This window comes from Strongylocentrotus purpuratus, unplaced genomic scaffold (assembly GCF_000002235.5).
Source record: "Strongylocentrotus purpuratus isolate Spur 01 unplaced genomic scaffold, Spur_5.0 spur5_scaffold_15, whole genome shotgun sequence".
NCBI classification, from domain to species: domain Eukaryota; kingdom Metazoa; phylum Echinodermata; class Echinoidea; order Camarodonta; family Strongylocentrotidae; genus Strongylocentrotus; species Strongylocentrotus purpuratus.
In genome coordinates, this window is record NW_022145600.1 from 34,036,208 (window position 1) to 34,059,583 (window position 23,376).

The following is a 23,376-nucleotide window of genomic DNA, read 5'->3' on the forward strand; positions in this document are numbered from 1 at the left end:
GGTGGGGGGTCATAATTTGATTTTTATGGTGTTGTTGTTGTTGTTGGGTAATTGTTTATTGGCGTTCATTCAATGTTGAATATATACGCCATAATTATTTTTAATTTTATAAGGAAAATCAGTTATAAATAAGAAAACTGAGGATAAAGATTTGTAATGATATAATTAAAAAGTAACGCAATTTTTTAGGAGTCTCTGGATGGTTTGCAACTTCGTGTTTCTGCTTTTTTTTAAAGTTTAATCTGGTCAGCCCGGTTTCGATGGCATGGAAAACTAGCTTTGCCCGATGTGAAACAGGCTTCTCGGCTACTCGGCGTGCGTGCGCAGTGATCTTTTAATTTTATAACGCACGGTGCGCATGCCTAGACCACTCAGAAACACAGAAACACTATAAATTGAGACACATCGTACAGGGGCGCTCCTGAAACCGAATTTCCAATCCATTCAAGTAAATTGATATACAAATCTTATCACATTATCACTATTTGTAAGCAAACATTTAAGTGGGCTCTTTGTTAGTATCAATGCATAAAAATAGAACAATTGAAAAATTGTTCATAAAAAAAAAGATTTTTATGGTGGGGCAGTCAAAGTGTCTGATGGAGTTTAGAGCAGGAACGCCCTCTAGCTCTGCGAACACCCCATTTGCGGTTGCCGTATCCACGGAACGAGCGTCTTGCTGAAACGGAGCTCTAAATGTTTGGCAGAATCTCTGTTTCAGATCAGCCAGTGAACTCGGAAGAGTTTTCGTCTTTGTAAACACCTGCTCAAACTTCACGAAATATTTGGAATATAAGTAGCTGTCACTTCGATCTAACAATAGATCCAGATCTTTTTCAAGTAGGAGTGAGAGCTAGAGACCTGCAGCACCCATCGGTACACTGCCAACGTTCATCGCCTAATCATTCCGCTGTGCTCATGCTGAGCTACCCTTGATCGACTGTTCAACACTCACACTGCACTGTAGCTGTCACACCTCAGCCGCACAAGTGCGAAGTCAGCTTCCTCGATCGAAAACTAATTAGAGAATGAGATCTTGAGAAAAACAGCAAATTTAAATTATGTCAGGTAAGACTCACTTCTCTCATGTCTTATTTCTCCTTGCTTATTCCCTCGGCAAACCCGGACTTTAGTGCCCAGCTGAAAATCTCAGTTTATTATGGATTTAATATCAATAGATCTAATATTAATTATGCTAATATATGCAAATATAAACATACCAAAACTTGATGATTTTTAATCATTTGACGTCATAAAAAGCAATTTTAAGCCAAAAATAGCAGCGAAGTAGGGGATCTCCTCTTTGCTTGATGCGAGATACTAGCGAACTGAAATAACCGAATAAAAACTATGGTGAACTAATATCTGGTGAGAAAGAAAGAAGAAGCAGAATAAAGAAAAGAGCCACCCCGGAAAAAAATTAGAAAAATGATTACAAAGAAAAATAAGTAAATAATAAATTTAGCCCCCCCCCCCCAAGGCCAGTTGCCCTTTTACCCCAAATTTGGCGACTATTGAGCACCCCCCCCCCCCCATCCCATCCCAACCTGCCCCTATCATGTGCGCATATCGGAAGAAAAAATTAATAAACATTTCAAAGGTAATTTCAGAGGTGGTTTGATTTTTTCTTTTCTTTTTTTAGTTCACCATAGTTTTTATTCGGTTATTTCAGTTCGCTAGTATCTCGCATCAAGCAAAGCCAAAGAGGAGATCCCCTACTTCGCTGCTATTTTTGGCTTAAAATTGCTTTTTATGACGTCAAATGATTAAAAATCATCAAGTTTTGGTATGTTTATATTTGCATATATTAGCATAATTAATATTATTGATATTAAATCCATAATAAACTGAGATTTTCAGCTGGGCACTAAAGTCCGGGTTTGCCATTCCCTCTATAAATTGAGTCACTGAGGCTGACTCCGAGTGAGACAGTGTGAGATGAGAGGTTTATTTTCTTTAATTTGTATAGAGTCTAATAGATCTAGACCCCTAGAGTCTAAATCTATAATATTATTCTTGAAATTATGTCTTTTAATTTTATGACTGGCAGACTTGTACTCATGACTGTCAAAACAAATCAATTCATTTGTTTATAGACATAGATCTAGTGAAATTTACGATTAGTTACTAAGTTAGATCTAATTTTTGGAATTATTTTTTTGGAAGAGATGTTTCAGTTTTCTTGAATCGGTTGTTAATATCAAGGTCACAAAAGTTGTTGAATGTACATGATACATGATGTATGAATATGATGGGGTGTCCACCATTCGCATGCGTTAGGAATTAGGAATTAGGAATGTGATATTTGAATGATTCATCATAAATTTATACAGATTAAAAAAAATTATAGATGGATGGCAACATTTTCAGACCATAGATCATGATAGATGAGTGCAACTACAAAGTTCATCGCCAAAAGAATCCCTGGGATACTGCGGTCTAAAAATTTGATGTCGGATGGGAATGTGCATTACTTGTAGTTGTACAACTGAAGTACCAGTCATGAAAACATAACTCCTTAATTTGCACACAAGACTTTTACAGGGGATTTATCCCCCAACAAATGTAAGAGTTTATTGTTTAATTTCCAACCTTGAACATGTCAGGCATCCCAAACAGCATATAAAATTAAGTAATAAATAAAGATGACCTATAAAAAAAAAAGTAAGAGTTAATTCAGATCAAAAATAAGAAAGTTATGAATTATTTAAGATGCGATCAATCAAGCACAAATTGGTAACACTGCGTCTACATCTACATCTAAAGTGGTACTGGACAGGACCAATTGGTATACATGTCCAGACTTCTGTGGCATCGCAAACTGTTATAAAACATCACAACTGAGGGTGCAGAATTCAAAAATCAGATAAAAAGGTGCTCATAAAAATACAGTGGGTTGCGGACATCATCTAATTTTTGATGAAGTTGAGCTACAGTTGTACATCAACGCTCTAGCCTGCCTGTGTACAGCTGCGCTGAATGGTCATTCTGCATGTAGCTCCAAACTTTGGTGTTGGAAGACTTGGCTGATGTTGACTCTTTGATGATAGTGTCATTTCTTGCCAGCTCCTCTCCAATTTTAGCAATTCAGAATTTGCTCAAACTGTCACTTACATGTAGGCCTGTTCCTCTCACTGTTTTGCTTACCGGTAGAACTATTAAAATCAACATTTTTTTCTTCCAGCAAGATTTAGAATTTTTATGTAGTCGATTTCCTTTTATGTTATTCACTCTCAAACCTCACACTCACAGCTATAGTGCGTACATGTACATCAATACTTGAATATTACATGACATGATTGATGTAATGTTTAAGAATTAATGTACCTGTACATCATGTATAGTATACTACAACATTAATCAACCATTCCCAGTTGCTTCCAGACTGTTTTAAGCAATGACATGACCAATGCTATTAAAGTTTTAATTTCTTTCTTTCTTCCATGTAGCACCCAAGAAGCCTGATCCGCCGGTAGTGGGTAAAGTAACCCATCACAGTATTGAGTTAGACTGGGATGAGGCGGCCAAGCAGGATACCGTGTCTAAAGGAGACGGAAGACTTCGCTACATCATGCAGGAATCAGACCTCATGCAGGGATGGGGAAATGTTTACACGTAAATATCTTTATTTTTATTTTTAACATCATGTTTGAAATATAAGTAGAAGGCTTTTTTTCTTTTTAAGGCCCCACTGTCCTACTTGTAGCTACTTGCTCCCTCTATATAGAAAACTTCCCCAATCGGTGCCTGTTGGTCCCCCATGATCCTCTTTTTCTTATGTTAGTTGAGAGCTGAGTTAATGAGATACATGTAGCCATCTGTCAGTGACCTCGCTGTGTGGTCTAATCCCTTCTGGCCCAGTAGTAATGACAGTCTTTATATTATTAAGCATACATTAATGTAGTATGTACAAGTTAGAAGATTTGGTTTTATCTCTTTTCATGTCTGGGATATTCCGATACAAGTACATTTTTATTCCTAGTGCATATTCATTGTGTATTCTTCCAAGAATGACTTGACATTATCTGTTAGGCACATACATGTATACCGTACATGTACAAGCCAGAGGGGAGGGTGGTACATGTAGGGACTCTAGGGAGGAATCTGGACAGGAGGCCTTATTAATGCAAAGTCATCATCAGATTCATCACCAAACTAACTCCAAACCATCTGAGTTTTGGCCAATGGTGGTAACGTACAGAATAGCAGCTCTGCTGAAGTGTTAAAAAACAATCTTAACTCTTTATGCGCCACTTAAAAAACCCCCCTGTGCCACATTCTTTTAGGGTCACACATTTCGAGGGAATCTTTATTGACTCTGCTGAATCAAGAGGCTATAACTCTTCACTGGATGATCATGATGAAAAATATTGTGCAGCAAAGTTGTAGACCGGAAAACGTGCTTTTCGATGAACCGTCATTTGTTATATTTTGAATTATCATTTTTATAATAATCATAATTATATAATGTTTAATTTTTCTTATTTACGGCAGTTTTTTATCCCTCTAGAATTTCTTATTTAGCAATGATAAGACATCTTCAAATCGAATCTATTAGAAAGGTGGACTTCTTACCTTTCTTTACATACCTTGCTCAAGTATTCTAACAATTCAGAAGGTTAGTATTTAGGTTGTTGAAGAAAAGAAGTTCAATAGGGAGAGACTTGAAAGTACCCCGCTCAGCCACCCTTGACAATGGGCTAATCTGCCCATTGAAATCCCTATTACCCCAGGTTATTGTCAATGTCCGGTTTAGCGGGGCATGAAAAGGGACGTCGTGGGGATGTTTTTCTTTGTTGTGCCATGATAAGTCAATAAGAAATAAGAGAATGTTATTGATTTTGCCCACTGGTATGAGCATGTAAAAATGGTATAGGCATAATATATTATATGTGATATACATGACATAATCAGCATCTTATTGAAATGTCTCATTATGAATGTTCACCGCATCTGTTCTCTCACCTTCTTTACCCCTCAATAAAATTGATTTCAAGTACATTTATCACAGCCATAGATATACAAAGAAAGAATGAATCAATCTTAAAATATAAACTATATTGCATTGTTTTCCATTTACTTTATTGTGAGAGAGCTTATTATCAGAAATGATTGACGAGTGGAGTATGCAATGAATAAAATATGGAGAACGGACGTGAGAGACATTATGAGAGAGAAATAGTGATATGAAATGAAAGGACTTTACTGTGAATAAAGATTATAAGAGAAAGAGATAAAGATGACGGCAAGACAGGATACATATTGATACGAAAATAACAATAATAATGAGATAGAGATGACGGAAAGAAAGAGAGTAAACACTGATAGCATAAGAATGAATAAAGATAATAAGAGAAAGATATAGAGATGACGGCAAGACATAGGGTACATATAGATAGGAAAATGATAATAATAATAAGATAGAGATGACGGAAAGAAAGAGAGTAAACACTGATAGCATAAGAATGAATAAAGATAATAAGAGAAAGATATAGAGATGACGGCAAGACATAGGGTACATATAGATAGGAAAATGATAATAATAAAAAGATAGAGATGACGGAAAGAAAGAGAGTAAACACTGATAGCACAAGAATGAATAAAGATAATAAGAGAAATATATAGAGATGACGGCAAGACATAGGATACATATTGATAGGAAAATAATAATAATAATAAGATAGAGATGACGGCAAGAAAGAGAGTAAACACTGATAGCATAAGAATGAATAAAGATAATAAGAGAAAGATATACAGATGACGGCAAGACATAGGGTACATATAGATAGGAAAATGATAATAATAATAAGATAGAGATGACGGCAAGAAAGAGAGTAAACACTGATAGCATAAGAATGAATAAAGATAATAAGAGAAAGATATAGAGATGACGGCAAGACATAGGGTACATAATTATAGATAGGAAAATGATAATAATAATAAGATAGAGATGACGGAAAGAAAGAGAGTAAACACTGATAGCATAAGAATGAATAAAGATAATAAGAGAAAGATATAGAGATGACGGCAAGACATAGGGTACATATAGATAGGAAAATGATAATAATAATGAGATAGAGATGACGGCAAGAAAGAGAGTATTACACTCATAGCATAATAATGAATAAAGATAATAAGAAAAAGATATACAGATGACGGCAAGACATAGGGTACATATAGATAGGAAAATGATAATAATAATAAGATAGAGATGACGGAAAGAAAGAGAGTAAACACTGATAGCATAAGAATGAATAAAGATAATAAAAGAAAGATATAAAGATGACGGCAAGACAGGATACATCTTTCTTTCATTAGTTTTATTCATTCTTATTCTATCACTGTCTACTCTCTTTCTTGCTGTCATCTCTAGCTCTTTCATTAATTTTTATTCATTCTTATTCTATCAGTCTACTCTCTTTCTTGCTGTCATCTCTATCTCTTTCTTTCATTATTTTTATTCATTCTTATTCTATCACTGTCTACTCTCTTTCTTGCTGTCATCTCTATCTCCTTCTTTCATTTTTTTTATTCATTCTTATTCTATCAGTCTACTCTCTTTCTTGCTGTCATCTCTAGCTCTTTCATTAATTTTTATTCATTCTTATTCTATCAGTCTACTCTCAGGGAACACTTTTATCACTAGAGTCTTCGTCACTGCTCGATTCGTCGGAATCAGAGTCCATGCTCCATGCTTCCATAGTAACAAGATCTCGAGCCTCCTCTACACTAAACACACGTTGACGTTTTCCAGCAGGTGCCATCGTAACATCAGTAAAAAAAATCCAAAGAAAACCGCTAAATACACGGTAATTTCGAATGTAACACTATGAAGAAAAACAGTTTACCGGAAAGTGTGCGATGTATACAATGTAAACAATAGTAAACGCAACGCGTGGCTACACACTGCGAGCGGTATTATGAATGTCTAATTGACTCGTATACATCTGTGCAAAAATGCGAAGTTGGCACGCCTACGTCCGTGCAAATCGGCGAACAAAGCAAACAAAGAGTTAAGAACTATCTGTTTAATTTAGCTTATAATCGAGTACCATAACCTTTCATGTCTGTACCTTTCCTATTGCTCTCTGTATAAATGTATCATGTACGTATTTCATCTGTTGCACAAGCTACACCTTGAGCATTTGACTGTCAAGTGGATTTGGCGCCTTATAAATCTTATGTATTATTATTATTATTATTATTTAGCCTGTACTGTACATGTAGTAGTCTCTGGTGTGACTGGGTAAATTACAAATTCATGAAACATAAACTTTCAGTTGGGAAGGGGCAACCTCCACAATGAAACATATGTATCACAAATTCACAATATCTGTACTGGATTTTGGATGAAATATTAAAACTTATAATGTAAAACAGTAGGTTCAATGGAAAAATAACAGACACAACTGTACATGCACAGTATAGTGGTTTTATAAAGATCAACAAACCCAACAGGGTTATAATACAAGTATATGTGTAAGTAACATCTAAAAGCCTACCGGTACTCTACTCGACTCTTACTGCATGCTCTGTGAATGGCAGGTCAACATGTACACATTCATGACTAGTGCATGTAAAATGCCATTTATTGAGGTCCTTACCAATACCAACATATCTTGTATGCATTGAAAGCAAGGGAGACTGCTTGACTGCATGTGTCTAGATATAACACGTTTGAGATCATTTTGTAAACCTTGTTTATGCGAATTTTCTCTTCCATGGTCTGGTGATCATAAACCCTGGTGCTGTTGTTGACAATGCACTTCCTTAGCAACTGACCTGATTAAAGTGTGCTATTCACTCATATCTTGAATGTGACGATCGATAGCTTGGTAGATGGTCTGGAGATTTAGGGCATATATGCCTGGCAACGCCTGATGGGCAATTATGAAGTGTCTTTCTGAGGTCTTGGATGTCATCCATTTTTTTTTCTCTCAGGTAGTTGATTAGTTGGCTCTTTGGTAGCACTGGAGGTGCAAGGATCTATGTTTTACTTTCATTTTATAATTTATTGCATACAGTAGTTGTCAATTTTTGACTGTCAATTAAAAAAAATCATGGATTAAAAAAAATCTTATGAGATATGGAAACTACTTATGAAAAACAAGACTTTGGAGTGACCTTTGGCCAAATGTAGACACTATATCAAGAGAAGAGGATTCTAGATAGTTATACATGTAGATAGTACATTCCACAGAAGAATGGTATTCTATTCTTTGCTTTTTGCTGGTGATTTTCAGAGGAAATATAAGAAAACAATTCAGTTTTTATTATCTGTCTCTCTCTCTCTCTGTCTTTACTTTTTGCACATGAATTTTTTTTATCTTAACAAAAATTTATTGGAAGTACATGTATTTCCATGCATTAAGTTCTTATTTTCCCAATGAATTCCAAGTGAATGCCAAATAAAATCATATAATCTCCCTTTGATTTAGAGCTAGTAAAAGCACACAATGTCATTATTTTGAAAAACAGATTATTTAGAGTTTCATGCAGACAGGCTCCACAAACGTATTGCGAGCTTTCACTGTGCTGTAACTTCAACTTGTACGGTTTACAAGATGGGGCCATTTCCATGACTAAGTAAAGGCAGCACTTACAGTATTAATGAGCTAGAGAAGCAAAATAAAAAGACTTAAATCTCTTCACATGTACATGTATGTACAGGTCTAGAATTTGTTCAGGTTGTGCCAAAAGATCTATAACAGTACACTAACCAATCTTATTATTGGATTTGTATAGATGCAGCTCAGAAAGAGATTACAACCCTGTTTATTACGTCAATATCTGCTTGAGTGAAGCTTCAAGAAACTTTAAACAATGCTTGTTTTTTTGTTCTCCTCACATTTTTTCTGTGGTGAGCTTGACACGGCATTGATTATTTTGCTTTCTTTTTTCTGTGTCGATTGCTTTATGGGCATCATTTAACAATGTTAAATCTGAGGTGCATGGCCCTACGTGTTATCAGGGTCTGTGATATGGTGTAATATTGAAGCCCTAAAAAGATTGCGCTTCAACATGATCACGAAGTGCCTCAAAAAAGTAAAAATCTTTGAGTGACCAGTTTTACCATAGGCCTACCCACCATACTCATTTTCCTCAATAGACTGTAGAGTTATAAAAACCATTACAAAAACGAAAAATAACATTTCAATTTCCAATCATACATATCTTGATAATCATACAGGCAATCGGCTTGTAAAATCTTGAGATTCCTGACTGACCTTAAGGTTTATGATCAGATTGCAGCATGAGCTACATAAAAAAAAATCCAGGGTTTTGTTTCAGAATCTGAGGCAATGATGAGTCACTTTAAGAAACATTGTTAAATTACGTACAAATAATGTAAATTTCCATATACTGTAGCAATTAGTTACAAACTGCACATTATTGATTGATTCCATGTTATTTTCATTCTTCTTTGTTGTAATAACTGCTGTAGCAAACTTGATTGTATTTCACCTTGATGCATGTAGCTATAAAGTTTATGCTTTAATTTCTTTAACGATGAAATTCTTCATGGTACCTTGACATTTAAAACTGAAATTCTATGATTTCTTGATCACAACTAGTGGAGCCATATCATAGGAATTCCATACTGTTGCCACTCCCAAATCTTATTTCTGACCATCTTTGGCAGGAACTTTCGAAAGCATAATTTTAATGTGTTTTTTAAAGCAAAGCTACACTTGACAACAATGCACATACAACCGGTGTATACTGTTTTTACTCTGTACAGTGTACGTTAGCATGAAGCCATAATGATCAGCTTGCAGGTGCATTGCATGTATTAGAAGTTTGTGTATGCAGTGATAAATTAAGTCTGATGAGAAAATGAAGTGTCATCTGTAACGCAGGTGTTGCATCCCATTGTGACAATAAAACTGCGGGATTAAATCTGTCTTTGATAAGAGAACGTACTTTGGAGCTGAGCAAGTATATTGCCAACTTAGAGCTACTATTCAATTTTTTTTTAAACTGAAGAATAATGGAATTTAAAGAATATATGGCAGCAGTGATCGATCTGGTATACAAACAAACAAAAAGCTCAGGTAAAAAACATGCTACATCTACATGTATGCTCACATTATTTGACCTTTAAACTCCTTGAAGCTAAGATGAACAGGGAAATGTCACTTTTTAAGGAACAAATCAGAATTGAGCTCCAGTGGCTACATTTTGTTTAATTACCACACCTTGAACAAATCCAAACAATGTAACTTTGAAATACATTTACTTGTAAAAAGTAACATCTACATGTACCCCAAAAGAACATCATTAACTTTTTTGTAATAAAACAAAAGAAGAAATTATCTCTTTTACAACGTAACTTCCTTGTTTCCATAGTTTAACGAAAAAATTGTTAAATTCTGTTTCCATTTTTGTACACACATCATCCAAACTTGAAATTGGTACTCTTACAGTTTGAAATAACCTGATGGGTCACTCTGATAAGTGCAGTAGTTGATTCAGGTAAATTTTTGCCAATCTTAAGAAAGTGGGAGTGGACTTTGTGTCCAGTACATGTGTGTGTAAGGGATAACACCTAAGGATTGCTGTTTATAAAGTTTGTAGAGTAGATCAACTGTTGTGTTCCAAAGGACTTCAAATGAATCCAGACACTCCAACTTACAAAATCTAGCCTACTATTGTTATGCAACTGGAACACAGCTACATTGTAGATGAATGCAAGTGTTTCCAGGGATGTTTGTGTTGGATACAATGTCTTCAGAACTTTCACAAAGAGGTGACTGATTTTCTCACCATAACAGACTTTAAATTGCCCAAACAGAAAACATTCAAGTGCCTCTGCTAGAATGAAATGAAAGAGACGGACCGACTGACGTGGGATCCTCAGAGCTTCATTTTATTCTAGTCTTACAAGTTGATGCTGTAGCCAATCTGTTTCATTTGTGAATATTCAAAATGTACATTTGAAAGAAGTAGAATTGTGTGCTTTATGGATACAATGTACATTGCGAAGAAGACTGAAAAGTTGCTGTACAAATATTAACCTTAGGCTTCATCTACATGTACTTGTAACAATATGCAATTGCTACATGACAACTACTTTGTTCAAAATACCCCCTAAACAACATTACATATATAGGCAGTCTCATCTATTTAAATTGGTAGAATTGTTGTTTTGAAAAATACTTGAATAACAAGAAAAACAAAGAAATTATACAATTAAGGGGGAAGCTCACAGGACAAATGAGAGAAGTAAGATCTGACAGATAAAGTATTGATTTGTTTAAATATAGAGAAAACACAATCTTTGATTTTATAAAGTGTGCTTAATATTACTGCTTCAGAGGAGCAGATCGAGTTTCCTCCATCTAGTGTGATATTACCATGGCAACCACTACAGAGGATGTTCATGTTGAAAGTATCAATGGGTAGCGATGCATTTATTTTGTGACAAATCATTCTTTTCAGAACTTTTTTTCATAAAAATAGAAATGATTGAATAATGACAGCAATATTTTAAGTATGTATACATACATACATGTACAGTAAGATACATACATGTACCATAGACGTAATACAACGTCTATGCATGTACATATAGGAGACACAATTAAATGTACATTGAAAGCGACCCTGTTTGTAAATTACAGAGTATTCCCGGCACATGTTCCACTATGCCTACACTGTACTGTAAATCTCTGATGGTTGCGTAAGGTCAAATTCTAACAAATACACTTGTAGATAATCAAAGCTCGAAAGAGAAAAGGCACAATTTATTTGTAAAAGGTTAAGTTTCATTGCGTGGGGTGAATTGATGAATTACAGAACACAAAAGCTTTGAAATATAAAGTGAGGTTTTGTAGAAATGAGTTGTATGCATGGGAAGTGATAAATGCTTTGAATACATTTGGCAAGTTCCATTCCATGACGTTTGAAATATCAGCAGGTGCTTTGACAAATTCATGCCCTTTGATTCTACTGTCCTTGGATGAACTCATTGTATTACTATTAATGAGGTTGGGTCAAACTTGAGATGGCTCTAAATCGTGCTCAGACAATATCATATTTTCTTGTTCATTTTCTTGCGAAAGTGTTCTGGGTTTTTCCCCCATCAATTTTTTATTACCAGTACTTTTTGAGAAATTTCTTCCCCTGTACATGTAGTAATACAACAATTGTTCGTATGTTCCAAAATAATAGAAAAACAAATTACAAAATTAGATGTAAAATGATCAACTCTCTTGCCATACAAATAATATCCTTGTGCCACATTGTACAGTACATGTATTTATCAAGGTATAGATATATACCAAAGGTTTCAATATCATATAACTGTTTTCAGTGTGAGATTAATCTATACGAGGGTTGCCGGTAATAGGGTTGTCATGGAGCTAATCAAGACTGGAAATGTGTAACTAAGCAAAGCCATTGTGTCGCACAAAACAATCCTTCTGTCAATTGGTGCCTAATGTTTTGTGCAAAATTGCAGGTATGGCAGACAAGTGACCTTGCAGAGAGGCGAGGAAAGCAACCAAAGTGTTAAAGGAAACTTGCCTTTGTTATTCATTTTGCTAGTAAAGCAAATAACAAAAATGTTTAAAAATTTCCACCACTTCGAGTCAATTTTGTTAAAAGCTAGAAACCTTTGTGAGTTGTCCAGAATCACAAAAATTCCTTACCATAAAATGAGAGTTACAAAAGTAACAATAGTTTTACATCATACAAGCTTCTTGTTTTATATTAGGTGATTGTTTTCTTCCTTATTTCATTTCACAGGACCTGTTTGACAAATGAAATAATGTGATCTTTTCTTCTTTCATTTGATACTCTCCCGTTTAAAAATGCATGTTTTCTATGTTCTCATTACAGTGGATATGGAACCAATCACATATTTGATGGCTTAGATCCTTCTTCACAATACAAGTATCGCTTGAAAGTGATGAATAACATTGGAAATAGTGAATTCAGCCAAGCTGTTACAGTTACAACAAGAAGTAAGTATTCATTATCACATCCATATATTTGAAATAATAATGATAGAAAATGTTTGGTATACCATTGATTTCAGTCAGTGATAAAAATACCCCAAAAATATATTGAAGCAAAGAAGTTTTAGAGGAGCTTTGGCAAAATGTGATACAGCTCTGATTAAAAATGATAAAATAAAATAGATACGAAACCTGCAAAGAAATCTCACTCAGCAAATGAAAAAGAGCTCTTGTTGGAAGAAAAAAGATGTCTGCATGTAATCTTAGCACCATAGTTGAGCAACCATTTAACATTGCCAACTACGTGATTGTATTATGAGAGTTTTGTTCTGTAGAAGGTTATTTCAAAGTAATCAATATTAAGACAAAAAAATACAACCGTGAGAAAAGATAACGTGATAACATATTTTACATGCATCAATAGACAATTGAGTATGGCGTTCTCGTGAGAAGTATGAAGATAATCAATTGTGATCAATTTATAAGCCCCTGGGGGAAATTAAGAAAATTAAATGAGGACTGATTTACACGAAGAGGAATGAGGTATCTAAATCTGGAGTTGTAATCACAAAATAACAAAGATTTTTTTTTTTTTTAATTAGTCTAGTATTTACATAGGTAGGCCTTCATGTGTATGTCAGCCAATGTCAGATCTGGAATATGTAACATTTGGTGATGAATACTGATGATAAAGCCTAAAAGTTTGCAGTCTGCTGGAAGTTGAAATCATTTAATTTATTAGTTAAAGACTTTAAAGGTAAAGACCAGTTATGGTCATGCGATTGCATTGTGAAAGAAACGTTGTGGAATCGATCAGAAAAGGTTGATCATCTAGCATCTAGCATCTGCAAGGTTCTGGAATCATCAAAATGATAAGTAATTTGGCCCATTCTTCGTAAAGTTACAAGCACTATACACAGAAAGATGTATATGGGACTACCCTATATCTCTCACAGACCATGAGAGAAACAAATTTACCAAATATATGAATTAGTAGGCGGTTTCCCGTCAAATTTTTTATCATCATGTATTAGTCAAAACATATTCTTTCACATGATTGGTAATGAGAGCTTCCATTTCTTTTTTTGAAATTGGGGTGTTTCCAATACTGGTCTTTACCTTTAAGAGAATTATTATTCGAGGTAGTGAGATACAATATCATGTTTTCACATTGACATTCAAAAGTAGTTCATGCCAAAGATTTACAGCTGAGAAGAGACGGCTCAGTTTGTTGAACATATACATTACCATCCATGTAGACATGTGTTATGTTGACATTAATCATTCATTCTACTCAATACACCACCTGCCTTTGGATCAATAACAACCCCAATACTCATCGATATCACCAGTTTTTCATGTTTGATTTAAAAAATCAATCACATGACCCCTTTGACATTCAACATGTATAGTAGTCATTAATTGGATACATGCAGAGGCCATTCAAAGGCAGTGCACATAACAGAATATGGAGGTTTGTTTTATTATTAAAATGGATGAAATGATATAATTCAATAAGCAGGGATGAGATCGGCGGATTTCCACCAATTTCGAGATTTCAAGATGGGGAAAAATGATCAAAAAAACACTTTAATTCAGATTATCATTAATTGTACATCTAGCATTGACCTTTAGGCAAGATGAGGGTAACAAATATTTAAATGCAAGGAAAACGGGTCCTTTTACGTAAATATATTCTGCCCCCTTATCCCCGGACCCACATTTAATCTTTCTCCGTTTGGGGAATTTCTCTGTCTCATCCCTGATAAGGTTTGTTACATTACAGTATTGTGCAGGTTTCATTGAAATTGATTACCGGTAGTATGACTATGATGGGTATTAATTTATATTCCATGAACCCTTTGGTATTTGAAGAGCACTGTAGCTCTCAAAAAGGATAGAGCAAGGATAGAGACAGGATTAAGTGAGGAGAGAGGGGAAAAGAGATAGAGAGAGGGGGAGGTGGTGGGGAAGGGTGAGAAAGTTAATTAGGAGAAGAAGAAAAAAGAAGAGAGAAAAATAATGAATGACAAGAATGAAATAATTCCAGTAGTGTAAAGATATAGAGAGAGATAATAAACGAATGGATACGAATTTGAGGGAATAGCTTTAGTAGCACCTCTTTGAATAGTGGGAGAGATGAGAACGAGAGGGAGAGAGAGAGAGAGAGAGAGAGAGAGATGACTCTAGAGACAAGCTGACAGTCAAAGAGGTTGAATAAATACCCAGTTCATAAGACCATAAACGTACAGACAACAAAATGAAGTTTTATTTGAAATACTAGAGTTTTTGCAAAAATGTAGTGGTGCCATTGTTCTATCTGAAACATCATGTCAATGTAGATGTATTTTCAAAACAGATTAAATGAACCATGACAAAATCCAATATATGTCAGAAAAATGAAAAGAAGAATTCAACATGTGTCATAAAAATGCAATTTTATGCCAATTTGACAGAGAGAAGTCTTTGAATAGGACCATTGAAATGTCTTGTTTTGATGCCATGAGCATTGAAAGTAGTAACTTGAGGCTGAGTTTTAGGGATCACAGATGGCCCGGGAATGACTGATAGGTAGATGGATCAAGGTCGCATCCCTTAGAGACAGAACATTAGTCCCATTCACACTAGAAGAAGAAAAGAGATTTGAAATATGCGCTTTGAGCATTTTGTGAAATGAATATGGTTTACAACAAAAAAATACTCATTATTAGTAGTGGTGGTGGTGGTGGCGGTGCTGGTAGTGGTAGTAGTGGTATTGGTAGTAGTGGTATTGGTAGTGGTGGTAGTGGTGGTAATAGCAGTAGTAGTAGTATCAGCAGTAGTAGTCATAGTAATAATATAATTATGATGAAGTGCCTCTTCACACCTGGGAAATATAAATCAATTTTCTCTCAATATTTGCGTTATTTATTTATTTTCTGTAAATTCTAGTTCTTGTTTGATGATCTCGGTTGTAACACAGAATGTTATTCTCTAATACTCTCTCTCATGACCTTCATTGTTATGCAGAGTCGATGCCAAATAATCATGGTCATTCACACACAAAAAATGAATAAAATTACACTAACATTACTTGTAGGTCTGGTTGACAATCAGAATCACAATAATTCAGTGAGGTTACTTTGTTCACATAGACACATACGAAGTTAGAATTGATCACTGTTCAAAATCAATTTACGGTTTCTGACTACAGTGTAATTACACCACGTGTGAACACCCCTATTGTATGACCCATCACATGTGTACAGGTCTTATTATTAATCCCACACGACTATGAGGGGGTATGGATAATACCAGCTTGATTTCACTTTGTGAATATAATGTCTATTTTCATGTTTATATCCCTACAAATTGGGGAAAAAAAAGATATCTTGTACATTTCAATACCGGTATACAAAATCTGGCTGTTCAAGATAAACTTGTACAGACTTTTGCTTGTAGATATGGTATGTGCAAAGATTGTCTTGTGACCATGGGTCTGTTTTTCACAGATTAGGCAGTTTAGCTATTCCATTTTTATTTATGTATTTATTTTACTTGGGGGTGGGGGAAGGGGGATAATGTTTCTTACAGTATGTCAGGAAACCATGAAATGTAGTTATTTGATGTATAGGAAAAGGCGCTATATCAAATATCTTTTGGATTGGATTGGATAGAAATTACAATTTTGAATACTATTTTACCAAACATTTAATGAATTCCACATATTTTGGCTTTAGATCTTTTCAGTCATATATTTACTCAATTCAACCAATACAATTTGTTTTGCAAAAATGTGTGGACTTAAAGAAAAAGGTAAGTTATATCATCTAAATCAAACATTTCACAGTCACTTATATAATTCTTTCTGCATACAGCCTTTTCTGATTCTGAGCAAGCCATTTAATTTCTACATAATTACGCTTCAAAATATATACATACACCTGTATACTTGCAAAAATAAATTATCAAAATTTATTCCAGCACGTTTATGTACATTGTACTGTGCATAAATATATCCTTGCATATTTAAACTTGCACACAAACTGTAAAGTCTGAGGAGTGTAAACGAAAACTGTGCATTATTTATTACAAGGATCTCGGTCACTTTTATCTCAGTATATACATGTAATGATGAGAGACGCCAAAATCAAACTGTTTTGTTGTTGTCATTTATGTATTATGTAATGTTATTTTTTTTAAGCGCCTTAAGCACTCTCTGAGTGGCTTATTGACATATTTGAGTCACGATTATTCAATTATTTTTATCCAACACTTTGCAAATTGTACTGACGTGACATCTTGTTGAATACCGGTATTGGTTAATTTGGTACTTTGCATTTTATTCATTTTGAGAAAATATAAATTGCTCGTAACAATATCAAAGGAATGTCTCAATATATTTGTGGATTATTTTTTATAATTATATTGAGTCATTTGAGTCATTACTACAAGCTTCAAGGAGGCTTGGGTTATACTATCTTTCCTAAGTATTTAAAAAAAAAATATTAAAAAAAATCATTGTTTAGGTATACATGTAGTACAACTTTATTGAAAAAATGCTATTATAACTCTTTTGAAATATGATTTAAATGGGAGTTTACAGATTAGCCCACAGACTTTTACAGATACTGGTAATTGTAAGGATTCTACAAATTATGATATCAATTATAATAATAGTCACATCTGTACATTTATATACCGTAGTGCTTGATAACTACATGTATGTTTCTAAGTGCTTTACGTTGTAATTATTATTTCTTCAGTCACTGGATTCAATTGCTAAACCGCATATTATAATGCACACACTCCGCTCCCTGGGAAGTATTACAGCCAATCCAACCACATCAATGTTTGCATATCCTACCGGGTTCCCATTTAAACCTTGATGGAGAGTGGCAAATGTAAATTAATGTCTTGCCAAAGGACATTGGTGTTGCAGTGGTACTCGAACTGTGAACCATGTGATCCACAGACCGATGACGTTTCCACTAGGTACTAGACCACGACACCCTCTATAGGTGTAAGGTTATAACTGGTATTTTTATGCTTTTGATATTTACATGTACATGTATGTAGCACCTATTATTACTACAGTCAAAATTGCTTTAGTGACCACCTGTCTACAAAGACCACCTGTCTACAACAAGCACATTTTTTGTTTCCCTTGAAAATGGTTTCTCTTTGAAACATGTACTATAAAAGGAACCTGTCTACAAAGACCACTTTTTGTGTTTCCCTTGGGCGGTCGCTGTAGACGGGTTTGACTGTATTATAATTTCCACAGTACCAATGATTCTAAATGTTTTAAAAGTAATTATTATGATTACTTTAGACCTGGATTTTATAGGCATGTACATCACTGCATCCTGTCCTTTCAGATATGAACACATTTGTCATTGTATTTTTTTTTTATAGAGGAACCCCAGACTGGTGAGCAGCTCCACAAGGCAATCATCCTCACACAGGATATACAGAAGGTCCAGGAGATCTTAGAGTCCGGTGATGTGTGGATCGATGTCCCAGACAAGTTTGGTTATACCCCACTCATGTCTGCTGCCCAGAAAGGTGTTGTAGAGTAAGTTACTACATGTAGATACAAACAAGTTTGGTTATACCCTATCTTTGAAGAGAGTTGTAAAAAAAAAATGTTTGTCAAGAAGGGGGGGGGGGGGGGGGGGACTTGCTATACACTGTATATCAGATTCTTACTAATTCCTTATATGTCCATATTCAAGAACAGGGTTTCTCAAACTGTTTACCCCTATTGATCCGTAATTTGGAGGGGTGCGGAAAATTAAGTTTAATTTGCTTTTGTGCAATAATGAAAGGGTAAATACTTTTTATTCCTTTATATTTGTATTCTACATTCATTCAGTTTTCCATTTATATCAAGTTGTATTTTTATCGGATGGGGTCTTTAAACTTATCATAAAAGGCTCATACCGAATCACAACCCAAAACTTAAATATACAAATAAAACCTGAGCAATTGTGTAAGTTTCATTTTGGTTCTGTTAGGATTTAGATCATTACTCTACAATGAAATGACTAATCTAGAAATGAGACACAGTCAAACCTCTCTTTAAAGGCCACCTCTCTATAGTGGCCATGCATTTTGTCTCCCTTAAGAAAGAAATGTGTGTTGTAGAACCTGTCTAGAAAGGCCACCTGTCTTCAGCTGCCAATTTCTGTTTCCCATGAGTGGCTTTTATAGACAGGTTTGACTGTATATGTATCATTAAAAAAATGTAATATATCATTGCAGAATGGTTGACTTATTGATGGAGCACGGAGCAGACGTCAACATGCAGAACGGAAGCGGGAAGGATGCTCTCATGCTATCATGCTTCGCTGGTCATCTAGACGTCGTCCGACGGCTACTCTCGCATGGTGCATCATGGGAGAAGAAAGATCTAGGAGGATCGACGGCCCTTCATTGGGCGGTGGATGGAGGACTTAAAGAGATTGTACAATGGGCTGTTATGGACGGGTGTAAGGTAGGATCACCGACTCTCTCCCTTTCTCTGTCACTTTCTCTCGCTCTCTGTCTCTCTCTTTCTGTCTCCCTCTCTCTCTCTCTCTTTCTCTCCCTCTCTCTCCCTCTCTCTCTCCCTCTCTCTCTCCCTCTCTCTCTCCCTCTCTCTTTCTCTCCCTCTCTCTTTCTCTCCCTCTCTCTCCCTCACTCTCCCCCTCTCTCTCTCTCTCTCTTTCTCTCCCTCTCTCACCCTCTCTCTCTCTCTCTCACCCTCTCTCTCTCTCTCTCTCTCTCTCTGTCACTCCTGGGTCAAGTGGTTCCTCACCTTTTTTTACTTTTTTTTGGCCACACAACCCCATCTTCCAATGGCAATTGCTCCACAGGCAATGTTCTTTACTACACACCGTACTCATAACTTCAACCCTGGACCAAACACTATACCTAAACCTAACCTAAAACCTATCCTAAAACCCATTTGCAACCCTCCAAGTGTCAGAATGGGAAATTTGGAACCTGTACTTTTAGAAAATCTTTTTTTAAAAGACAACAATTTGATGGTTTTGCATCTATAGACATGGTTATGCCATGTGCTATACCTGTGGTAAAAGCTAGGACCACCCATCTTACCTTATTCTCTCCTATTGTTATGACAGGTTGATGAGACCGATGCTAGCTCAGGCTGGACGCCACTGATGCGGTGTGCTGCTATGGGGGGCAATCATGAGATAGGAGAGATACTACTACTTGCCGGAGCTAATGTGAATATGAAAGACAAGGACCACAAAACACCACTCATGGTAAGTTGTTTAATTAAAATGAATGAAAATGTTTGAAATAGATATCAAATCACAGTGTTTCCAATATATGTATAAGACCAAATCCATCACTTTGTAATGATAATAATATATCTTGTTTATACTGTTCTCCTTGAAGGCCCTCAATCATACTATAACCCTGGTTATAGCCGAGCTACCTTAAAAGCACTAAAGCATTCAAGGAACTTTTTCCTGCCGGGTAGCCATTTACCTCACCTTGTTGGAGTGTGACTAATGTAGATTAATATCTTGCCAAAAAACATCAGTGATGGGGCGGGACTCGAACCGAGAACCATGCGATCTACAGTCCGGTGACATATTCACTAGACCAAGACACCTCTAAAAAAGTGTTATTTAAATCTGTAAATATATGAATCCTGAATATATGTAATCTTTGTATCAGTCTTTGGAATTCTTTTACAAAGGATTTTCTTTTAATCCAAAATGAATGAATATTTGTAAAGCACTCGAAGACATCACAATAGGCACTTTTTTAACTTAGAATTATATTATCATTATTATTAGATTGCAGCACTGAATGGACATCAGAAGTTAGTACAGATAATGGTAGAGCAGGGAGCTGATCCGATGGTGAAGACTGAGCATGGCATGTCAGCTTATGAGATGGCTAAGTCATTTGATAGAAAGGTATGTCTCCTCCTATTCCCATGTTTTCCTTGATGACATTTGCTCCAAACTTTATTTTGATAATGATAAACAATGTTTGATCGGTAGACATGTAACTCTAAATCTAACCTAAAGCCTGATCAAACATTGTTTATCATTATCAAAATAAAGTTTGGAGCAAATATTAAGGGGTATTTCTCATTTTCCCAGTGATTAGTAATCTTTGTATTAATAATTATTGGCTCGCAAATCCCTTCTAGAATATTCTCTTGTTTAATGTTGGCTAAATTTGTTCGTCCTATCCAATCCAGCGGGCCAATTTCTGGTCTAGTTTCCTTATTGGAGACTCTGGTGAAACCAACAACAACAATAGATATATTTTGTATGCAGTGTTCTAGGAAAGACTGGGGTAGTGGCTACTTATATTCATTTAAAAAACATATTCAAGCTTGCCTACTCAATTTCTATGGTTGTTAGAATCCCAACCAATGAAGGTTTCTTTATAACAACATATTATATTTAATATCATTAAAATAGATTTGTTTTTCTTATGCAGTGCCTTATTTAGCCTAATGTTGTTATTTTCTCTTTTTTCTCTCCATTGTTTTACAGAGAGTGATGAAGTACTTTGAAGAGGTTGTACAGAATACTAAATCAAAGAAAGGACAAGAATACTGACACAAGATTGTAACAAGTATAGTCAAACTCTAGCATCTTTGGTCAAATTTTAAAGTAAAATTATTTATCTTTCTAATTCCATTATCTGAGCTACGAAAGCATTTATCCATTAAAGCTGGTGTGATGTAAAAAAGGAGAATATGATGTGTAAATGGATCATTTGATCCTGTGTGTGTGCTATGTTCCTCTTCTGGTACAGGTAAAGAATTGACAAAAGAGTCTAGCAAAAGGTTCATCTATGTATGTAGTACCAAGGAATAGAGAGAGATGTGAAGGGACGGGAGAGCCGGATTAATAAAGAAGAAAAGGAAAATAAGGATGTGGCTTAGTTCAAAGAGTTTCAAAATGTTTTAAGGCATAGCATATTAATTACCGGTATATTCTTTGAAGATTGACTTCATTTTGTTATTAATGATAAATCAATCATTTGTTTTGTTTAGTATATGAAAGAGAATGCTTTTTTGTTACTCAATTCAACTGAAATAGCTCATATGATTCATAAAAGTTAAACTGTAATGGTAGAGCTTTGGTTTGATTTGTGGTGAAAATGGCATTGATTTGGCCAAAGATGTTGATGAACTTGATATTTCTTGATCTGAATCTGTGAAATAAAAGAGTTAAAAATGTATGCTTTGTACACTTCTGACTAGAGACTTTATTATTAGTCTTGATAAATAAAAATAGAATTTACAGAAACATTAATTCCATAGTAATTCTTGAAATACATATTCAGTAAATATACTTGATCGTTTACATAATAATGTTTATCACCATATATTTCCCTATATTTTCCTTACTACATTATATGTAAATGTATCTTCATGTATTTTTCTGTTCCAATATTCCATTGTTGAAATTAAATCTTCTATGCATTATATAACGTAGTGGAAATCTTACTGATTGCTGCAATTCAAGTTCAAATTTAATGGAAAAAGAAAATGAGGAAAAAAATGTGGCAACTGTGTGCATCTTGCAGAGTAAGTGTCTACTATAAAGGAATTAGGCCGGTCGGTATCTGAGGCTTTTCCTCTGGTGCGTACTGAAAGAGAAATATTTGTGATAGCGTGAGAAGATTTTACAGGGTTCATTGTAGCATACTATTAATTTATTGATTTATTGATCTGACTCCTGATGCCATCTTGTCCTATCTTCTTATGAAAATAATCCTCTGTTTTTCAATTTGTAGAAGACGACATTTTATGTGACCATTGGTGGCTGGGAGTGTGACGTACTTGTTATATACTTGAATTTATATATTGTTTGCTTGGTAATAGATTAAAGATAAAGTTGAGTTCTGGTCATGCGATAGCATTGTGATAGAAACGGTGTAAAATCGATCAGAAAAGGTTGATCATCCAGCATATAAGTATTGGTGTGTACTGCAAGGTTCTGAAATCCTCAAATTGATAAGAAATTTGGGCAAGGTTTGGTAAAATTACAAGCACTGTACACAGAAAGATGCATATGGGACTACACGAACATGTGACATAAAAATCTGTCCCGATTTTTATGCTGTTACATGCCATATTTAATATATCAAGGCATTTGAAGATCCATGATTTTCAGGGAACATTTTTTATCTCATGTTCTTTCACATTGCACCTGCATAATAACAATGATAGCGCTCACAAAATATTTTTCACCTCTTCCCAGAACTCAACCTTCTCTTGAAGTGAAAAACAGACTATGAGGGATTTGGAGTGTTTGCATCGTGGTATTATCTTGTGTTTTAAAGTGAAGAAAATGGCAAATCAAATTAGCATATGTTTTGGGTGTTGGATCTGTAAGATAAATGCTCACTCAATCAATACACCCTTTCACGGTTATAAAGGCTGCCA

General features: G+C 35.0%; 1 protein-coding gene across 1 annotated transcript; it reads left to right on the forward strand.

Annotated features, from left to right (window-relative positions):
• Positions 1-631: 631 nt before the first annotated feature.
• LOC581834 (fibronectin type 3 and ankyrin repeat domains 1 protein) lies at positions 632-22,472 on the forward strand. The gene is made up of 8 exons (XM_030986286.1): positions 632-1,068; positions 3,450-3,615; positions 12,844-12,968; positions 18,360-18,519; positions 19,209-19,440; positions 20,072-20,215; positions 20,759-20,881; positions 21,473-22,472. Exons 1-8 carry the CDS (start codon positions 1,062-1,064, stop codon positions 21,536-21,538), a joined length of 1,023 nt encoding a protein of 340 aa, XP_030842146.1. The 5' UTR covers positions 632-1,061; the 3' UTR covers positions 21,539-22,472.
• Positions 22,473-23,376: the final 904 nt, after the last annotated feature.

What these genes read in the sequence shown, in the direction of transcription:
- LOC581834 (XM_030986286.1), top strand. An exon ending in TGTTACAGTTACAACAAGAA is followed by an intron (nt 12,969 to 18,359) that starts GTAAGTATTCAT and finishes TTTTTTTTATAG; the next exon opens with AGGAACCCCAGACTGGTGAG. An exon ending in CTAAGTCATTTGATAGAAAG is followed by an intron (nt 20,882 to 21,472) that starts GTATGTCTCCTC and finishes ATTGTTTTACAG; the next exon opens with AGAGTGATGAAGTACTTTGA.